General features: G+C 52.9%; 2 protein-coding genes across 2 annotated transcripts; both read right to left on the bottom strand.

Moving 5' to 3' along the window:
* Positions 1-833: 833 nt before the first annotated feature.
* Positions 834-4,395, bottom strand: STEHIDRAFT_69399 (uncharacterized protein; the record flags this gene model as incomplete). The annotated part of the gene is made up of 10 exons (XM_007311328.1): positions 834-1,282; positions 1,331-2,085; positions 2,145-2,277; positions 2,332-2,523; positions 2,582-2,982; positions 3,037-3,185; positions 3,245-3,410; positions 3,465-3,658; positions 3,730-4,098; positions 4,168-4,395. Coding segments are annotated over 10 exons (3,036 nt in total), but the record flags the coding sequence as incomplete, so codon positions are not given.
* A 634-nt stretch (positions 4,396-5,029) lies between these two features.
* Positions 5,030-6,129, bottom strand: STEHIDRAFT_69398 (uncharacterized protein; the record flags this gene model as incomplete). The annotated part of the gene is made up of 3 exons (XM_007311327.1): positions 5,030-5,631; positions 5,687-5,762; positions 5,833-6,129. 3 exons carry the CDS (start codon positions 6,127-6,129, stop codon positions 5,030-5,032), a joined length of 975 nt encoding a protein of 324 aa, XP_007311389.1.
* Positions 6,130-8,675: the final 2,546 nt, after the last annotated feature.

The raw sequence follows: 8,675 nt of genomic DNA on the forward strand, positions 1-8,675 counted from the left end.
CCATTTCCGTCTGGGCTCATTGTAAAGAGCCGCGGCATTTGCGTGCCCCTCCCTCATTATAATGAGCTCTTGGGACGTCTTCCGGGCGGTTTTGCTCATTATAATGCGCCTCCACCCACTCAAACCATTTTCAGACTCCGCACTAGTGGAAAACAACGGATGTTTGTTTGTCTTTGTTTATCTCTCTGATTCCTACAGCTGCTGCCCTGGATCACCGCTTTCGATACTATTTCACACGGGGCTACTCCCGGCGGGTCCGCCACATCTCTCCCTTCCCCCATTCCATTGTACTTTCTTTGCTATTATAGTAGTTTTACATGTGTTACAGATTACTATAGTGCACACAGCACTCAAAACCATTACATTGGCCATCAAGAACCAGGTGTCATGTTTTTATGGTACTTGTGGCCGGTTCTTAGCTGGTGCCACACTACTCTACAGGGCTCAGAAATTTAGATCCCAGTGAATTCAACCAGCGGTGAAAAGTACATTAAATAATGAACCTGATTTCCCTGCATTAATCTAAAGAAAAATTTCGAATGACTCTCATGCTGTTGTATTGGGGGTTGAATATCGGTTCCGCCACATTGGTGCCACATTATTCGCGACTTAGAAATTTTCGTGATAGGCGGCAGTGCCACACTCACCGAACTTGTGCTTTCTGCAGCTGCAAATTGGGCCACATCACTTTGGTGCCGTGAACTCGCTGGTCTGCCTCGGACAGACCATGTTTTTTTCAGGAGCAAGTACAGACCACAAATTACAACAATAATATTTCTAAAGCTACAGTCTAGCATACAACAAACCAGAGACAAAAACAACGGGAGAGCCGCTCAATGATCGTCATCCTCGTCCTCGTCATCCGCTTCGACCTCTTCGTCCCCACCTTCGTCGTCCACTAGCACTTGTAGATCTCGAAGATTCAAAAACACTGTCTCCGGCTGCGGAGGCATTGTGGTACTACCGCCACTCGTGTTGTCGCCGGTCTTCTCCTCAAAATTCGAGTCCATGAGGGCCCTCGCACGGCTACGGACAGCCTCCCACCTACTCTCCAAATCCCTCTCCATACGTCTCTCAAGATCCGCATGCTCAAGCGCATATACAGACAGTCCGTCAGCGAGCTCCGGCGACACATCCGTGCGAGCAGCCGATTGGGACTCCCACCACTTCGCCCTCCACCTACAATACTCGATGGTTCGGCGCATCTCCTCGTAAACAAGCTCCACCTCCTCCGTCCAACGAGCCGCACGGGCCTTGGCTTTCGCCCACTCCATCCGCAGTGCTGTAGCAGTCAATATTACATGTGCCAAAGAAATCGACCATCACTTACCATCATTAAATCCAGGATCAGATCCGTCGTCGTGAATCTGTACCGCCCTCCATATCCATGACATCTTCTGCTGCTTCTCCGGGTATTGCTTCAGTGTTCGTGTGGTGGCGAGGGTGGCGTTGCCACTAGCAGCCTTCTGGCGGGCAAATTCAACCGAGGCCTTGTCTGCCTCTTTTAGCACGGCATCGCTCAAGCCCCGTACGTCCTCGTCCTTCAGCTCCAGGAGTTTCGATCCCAGCCCCCGATCGTTCCATCCATCCTCTCCCAAAAGTGACATCACCGCGGCTCTTGCACGCCGGTACCGAAGCTTCAGCAGCTGCAGACGGCCCTCTACACGCCCGAGCAACTCCTGGGCCCTCGTATTCGTCCGTTGGCCGGTGATGTTGGAGATTTTGTACCGACTCATGAACGTCTTGGTTCGAAGTTGATTGCGGAGACTTTCGAGGGCATCATATGCCTCCGCCTCACGAAGTTGCTGCTCTGTGTCGATAAGGTCTACAGAGCACGTTGTAGCTCGAATGCCGGGTGGGAGACTGGAAGGGAGATGGAGGGGGATGGTTTCGGATTCGGATCGGCGCCCTCTGAACGTCTGTTCGGTAATATTGAGCTTGAGTCGGAGGTCGGGCATGAGGTGGCCTTGGAGATCTCGAAGCCGTTGAATTCGCCGGTAGAGTGAGCTTCGACGGTCCTCTAGTTCTGCGCGCTGTAGATGTGTCGCATGTTTGGACTTTTTCAAGTCCGCCTGGAGCTGAGCTCTTCGTAAATCGTAATTAGTATAGAGGCGCGGGTCAGGAGAACGCGATGAGGGGCTCACTGTTGCACCTCGATGTCCATTCCAAGAACGATGAAGGCGCACTCGCCGGAGTCATCGCGGCCTCGGATAGACGTAACCCCTCGCTCCTGCTCCTTCTGTGTGAGACGGAGCCGAACCTCGCCTATTGTCATCTCTACGAAGATGTGAGCATCGCATGATCGTAAATATGATAACAGAAGAGACTTACCCTGCCGAGGAGCGACAAAGGGACAGTCGATTGCTCGGTCGTCTGACTCGTCCCACGCCTCGTACATCTTCACCCACTCAGCAAATACCTCGGGTGCCTCTTTCTCCAGGTTTTTCTCAAAACCAGCTAAAGCCGCCCGATGGTCCAAACAAGCGGGTATGGCAACAACCAGCTTCTTTAGCAGGCTCGTACCTAGAAAGGAGCGGGTCGAAGCTGGATTAGAAGCCAGGCCAATCAAATTAAACACCACGCCTACCGAGTCTGATTGTCTTCATCCAGTTCGCATAACCAACAAAGTCGTCGAGGGTGTCACGCCGGTGACCGGGCCTCATCTCCTTCGTGCTCGACGCCGCACCGTTGAGAATCGCCCAGATCCTCTCGATCGCCTCGAACTCCGTCTGTGCGAGCCAACGTATAAAGCGAGGAGAGAATAGGGGCTTGCAGCTTTCGATATGGGCTTCGAGGTGAAAAGCGGGGACAACGAATTCTATGTTCTGGATGCTTTCGGAGAGCTGGAGATTCTCGGGCATGTCGTTCATCCGCTCCCAGAAATTGATGCTCCACTGGCATCCGATGTCGTATGAGGAGACGAGGGCGAGGAGCTGGATGCAGATGATGCTGGCCAGGAAGATGTAATCCATATTTCGATATCTACACACTCCGAAATGAGTGTGTGTTAAAATCAAACGAGTATGGATTACACACCTTTCGCCCTTCTGTAGGTCCCCGAGCCCATTTGGCCGTATGCACTCGTGCCTCCCACAACAAACTCCACCCACACCTGTATTCGCAAGGCACTTCGCGCTCTTGTTGTTCGCCTTAGCAAGCGCATTGAATGGCACGCAGTTGCTGAGCTAACGCCTGCATTAAGTATGATGCCCAGAGATAAATAGGAGGAGATGCGGCTTACGACGTCGTCCTCCTCGTCCTTCCTCGAGTACAAGAAGGCCTTGTACGCCCTATCCTCGACAAAGTACGCCAGGCCGTTGCTGAGGGAGATGTCCACAACGGAAGAACTTCGTAACCTTCCCTTCAGTCGAAAATTCGCGTCCTGTGCCAATAGAAGTCGGTATAGCCACCTGTAGGTTCCTCTTCAGCATACAATTCATCAGCATCGTGAGTGATCAACTTACGCCTGTTTCTTCGCCGCATGCTCCCATCCTTGTGGTAGATTGACTCCGGGGATGGGGCAGGCTCTACAGTCGACCGCTAGACTGCCCTGCCGTGTTCCTTTCACCCCTGACGGATCCAAACCACGAGCGCCCCGCTTCAGAAGTAGGAGGTTCCGCCATTCCTGCTCCATGAGCATGAAGGATGGAAGGCGGTCCTGAAGAAAAACTACGCTTAGCCTGAATGATATAGTGAAGCTATAGCGTCGGAGGAGGGGAATAGACGTACTGGAAGAGCCTCAGTGCCATATCCATCCGTAAGTCTGCAAAGCCCTTGGTAAAAGTCGTACGCTGTGATCTTGCCCTGCAGGTTCAAGGTCTGGAATAGCCGGAGGACTTCAAATGTAGCGCACGTTTGGGGGCTGATGGGAGTGGCTGGATACCACCGAAAGCGCATAAGCTGACGCCAATGATCTGCTCTCTGGTGGCATCCGCAGAAGTCGATGGCAACCTGATGGATCCCGTTTACGTGGAGGACAATAAAGTCCTTGTGTCCGTGATGGCTGGACGAACACACCTCGCCGGGTCGATGGCCAAGCTGGACTCGCAAGCCCATAGTGGCCAAACGAACCCTACGGAAGAAACGACCGGTCCACTCCTGCACATCGACGGAAAGGGGGACGGTCAGAGGGGCGTTCCAACAACGATGAGATTATATGGAACTCACCTCCACGATGTGAAGGGGCAGCAATGAATGTTCCTCCACCATACATTGATCACACAGCATCTCCCCCCCGCTACATTCCTTACACCGATAGAGTATGTCCATCTTCCGGCACTTGCCACAGCAACTGGACCCACAAAAGAACCCGCGGCCTTCGGATCGCATGAGCTCGTCGAGGTAATCCTGGCGAAACTGAAGCCATGTCTGCAGAGGGGCGTCCTGATAAATGTAAGAAATTCGGTAAGGGATTCGTGAGCCAACGACCAAAGTGAAGAGTGCGCACCGAGTTGAGGTAGCGTTTTGTGCGCTGCGTAGTTTTTATGGTGAGGCCAGGGATCTCGGTCGGCACGGGTTGGAGGATTTCGTCAGGATCGAACGGAATATCCGGCATGGAGGGAAGAGTAGGGTCGTCCTGGTCGCGCGACATGTCGAAGACATTGTCCCTCGAGTATATGGACGTCGTGATTTGATCCCTTCTTGATCGCGTACGACGATAGCGGCCATCCGTCGAAAGGTTGATTACTTCGACGTCGGTGGTGTTTTTCGAGGCGAGAAATTGCTCTTCGGGATCCAGTAGATCAGAGCCTCGTTTGAGACTGTTCTTCGGTGGCATGAGAGCCAGCCCTGAGCGACGAGTGAGCAAGTAGACAAGACGGGGAGATCGCCACACATCGATGTGCAGGCCACCTTGAGAAGGCTACCGTGGGACATCAACAAAAAAACGCCAGCCGTGTTCAAGCACGTGTTTCGGACGGGATTTTCACACAAGACTCAGGGGATAATCCTACCCCAGTAGAAAGAAAAAGAAAGGCACACTACGATTGAAAATACGCAAAAAAAGACCAAGATGTACACTGCTACCCATTCACAAAACATCCTCCTCGTCCGACAGCTCCTCGCCACCCTCCGAATCCTCAAAACCTCCATCTCCAAAGCAAGCACGATAGTCCGCAGCGAGTTCTTCATATACAGAATATTTACTCAGAGCCTCCATCCATCGTTCGCCCTTCTTCCCGTATGCCTCCCTATGCTGGTCATCCGTCAGTAGCCAAGCCGGTACGAAGCCGTGATGCACCCAGCGAAGAAGTCCGCCCGCGCAGTACTGGGTAAACGAATAACGGGTCTCGTTGGGGCGGACGGGGGTGTTGCCGTGACGAATGGTACTTGAGGGAATGAGAATAAGGGAACCAGGAGGAAACTGAATAATAAGACCAAATTCGAGAAGAATGAGATGGCCACCGAACTTTGGGTCGTAGTTGCCTAGAGCCCATACGGCGCACCACCCGTGGGGAACGTTGCCTGAGTCACAGTGACCTCGAGAGCAGCATTGTGGACCTAAATTGAAAGTACAGGCAGGGAAAACAGCGTTTTTGAATGGGCGTCGACAGTGGGGATCATGCGCGTACAGCGCCTCTGTTTCGTCTGCGTATTGTTTGTATAACTTTGGCGCATATGTCATGAAGGCGGCTGAATAGAAGCCACATCAGCGAGATGAAAATAATGAAACGACAACCGTACTCACAGCTTGCGAAGCCAGCCATTCTTTTGAACGGCTTGCCCCTCAGCAGGCGGCCGACCAAAGGCACCTGGCAGACCTTCTCCGCTTTGAGGATGCCGGGTTCCTGAAAAGAACACAGTCAGCGGGGAACAAGGAGCGGGCATACAGACATAAGCAACCTGCTGACCACCGCCGTACGACACACCAGTCGTCATCGCAAGAAAATCACCCCGTCGAGCGTCGTACTGCTTATCCGTCCAGGCATCCATAGCGTCACCTTCGATGCGCGTTTGCTCGAGAAGAGCAGCGGCAGGTTCAGCGACGTCGGGCTGCCAGTTCGGGTCGTTTGGTCGTCCAGCTAGCACACCGAGGATCCTCCTGCGCTGGTCGATGATGGCGTGGGGAGTTCTGGAATACAGAATGAGCAAACATAGAGAAAATATTGAAGAAGGAAGAAAGGCGTACATGCCGTCCCACTCCTCAAGCCTGCACCCCAATCTCAGCGCATACTCCACCGTGTAATCATCCGTACCGTACATCTCATCGACCGGGCGATTTTTGCCAACATACGCCCCCTCCGCCACCGATGCGTCCTCCATCTCAACATCAGTGTTGATGGTGATCGGTTTCCCCCACCTATCCATGGCATGCTTCGGGAGTCGATACTCCGATGGCAAAGGACCCGCCTCATCATCCGCCTCTGCAGCCGCTGCAGCCTCCTCTCTCCTCAAAGCCCTCTTCTCCTTTTTCCTCTGCCGCTGAGTCTCACTCGCCCTTCTCGGCGGCAGCTTACCATTCTCCTTCTTCCTCTGCTTCTTCGCCTTGTTCCTCTCCCTCTCCTTGGCCAACCTCTCCTCTGACCAACCGCCTCTCCTCCTCTTCTTGGTAGAACTGGCTTGGGAAATGGACTCTGCGTACGAGGTGGAGTCTGACTCTGCAAGGAGAGGAGGACAGTCGGAGAGGTCGGAATCGCAGAGTTCCGCACACGAACAGGACCGTAAGGGCTCCGACTTGTGGCCGCATTGGGGCGGAGGGGCAGGGGCGGGTGGGTTTGTGGAGGTGACGGAGCTCGTGTCAATGGAGCTACCGTTGACGGGAGCGAACTCGACGGAAGTGGCATCACCTGGAGCGTGTTCGACGGAGGTGGCGTTGACTAGAGCGAACTTGACGGAGGCAGCATCGGGCTGGACGAGTTCGACAGAGGTAGTGTTGGCTGGAGCGAGCTCAACAGAGGCGGCGTGGTCGGAAGTGCGATCAACGGAATTCGTGCCCATGGAGACGGCAGAGATCAGACCTGGATTGGGGGAGGTGTTACCGACGGAGGTGATGGGTCGGCCACCGGAGGTAGAGGTGTCCACGGCGGTGGAACGAGTGTTCAGCCTTGCCTGGCGTCGCTGTTCTTCGTCCTCCTCCCAATGAGCCTGAGACTTGTCCCACGCGGCATCCATGAGGCGCTCGTAATCGAGCGCGACCTGAAGCGGGGCGCCGTACGCGGTAAATTCACGGCCTTTGCGGGTTTTGCCGGACATTGCGCGGTATGGGGATCTAGCCAAATGCACAGAAGGAGACTTGTCAGTATACGAACATCTAGAAAGTAGGAGGCAAAAAAGAGAGGAGAAGATGTAAAACACGTCGACACGCGTAGAAAAACGCGTCACATTGCACAATAGCAAATGAGACGCGTCCCTGCGTGGGCGAGAAAAACGCGTCGCGGTCTACAAAACCCAAACACCCCAAGCAATGAACACCGCCGTTCAACACAAAGCAACCTCACACGCTCGTGCTAAAGCTCCTGTCGGGCCTACTGCTCTGCGGATCGGAAAGGAAAGTGGACGACACATATTCATATACTGGGGGCATATGAGCTCTGGAGACGCAAAGAGAACGCCTGTACGGAAGGTGATACAGTAAAATAAAATTCAACGACATACTTAGGGGAGGGAGAGCTTGAGCAGAGGTGGGCGACGCAGTTGCGACGCAGTTGGGGATTGAGGTGGATACGGAGGGGAAAAAAGGGTGCGGTCCAGACTTTAAATAACCCTAAACTCGGACCCACAAGTTGGCCTGATCGCCGTGAGCATCGTGGTCGGATGCGCGCCTATGCGCGCCAACTTAGACAGTTGTGGCGTGCAGAACTCCGGGCCACAATGAAAGCTAGAGCGATAAGCAAAGAAAAGTATGAACGGATGGTACTTGCAAGTGCTTTCAAACAGGAGACATAATTGAGGTGACTATTAAATTTGAAGAAAGCAGAGCTGTGTGCAGGAACTGGTAGTAGATAGTGTGGCCACCCGTGAACGCCCTCATCCTAGAAACATTTGAGATGCTGGTAGATCTAACGTATGAGGACTTGTACAATAGGAGTGTGTATAGTACATACGTGCTTCGTTTGATAGAGAATAACTCTGTATATCTACATGCGTACGCAAAGTGGGTTTGTGTTGACGTACCGACAGAGACTTCAAGTTTGTTGCGCTGCGCGCATCAACTTCAAGTGCTCTTGTATTGCACAGAAGCCGTCTATAACTTAATTGAGATGGCAGGACTCTCTACGGAGAACTATTGCCATCTCTACCATACATCACTCAGTGAGGTGTCAAAATCAGTGGCTGGTTGTTCGAGTGTTTGTTTTACAGTCGGCGAAGGTTGAGTTTGTATCATGTCTGCTCTACTGAAGTCGTGCGCGCTTCAGTGCTTCAGTCGTTCGTTCTATAGATGCACCTCTGACCTTCATCAACGGCTACACATTATCGTGAGCTCTGAAAACCACGCAGATGGACTGGGACATACCTAAGAGATACACAGACAAACTTCGGGGCACCCTTGTTGCCTGTATTTAATTGTAATCCAGCTAGAACTGTGAAGCAAGTCTTGATTGCGTTCCCGTGGCGCGTCACTTTTCAAAGCCATTCCCGACATGCTCAGTTTGCGTCAGTTTCCTCAAACCTGTTGCTTTTGGCAACTGCACATGCTATCGAGGCTTCTCGATGGTAGCATCCAGGCCAGCAATACA

The sequence above is a fragment of the Stereum hirsutum genome, assembly GCF_000264905.1.
Source record: "Stereum hirsutum FP-91666 SS1 unplaced genomic scaffold STEHIscaffold_26, whole genome shotgun sequence".
NCBI classification, from domain to species: Eukaryota; Fungi; Basidiomycota; class Agaricomycetes; order Russulales; family Stereaceae; genus Stereum; species Stereum hirsutum.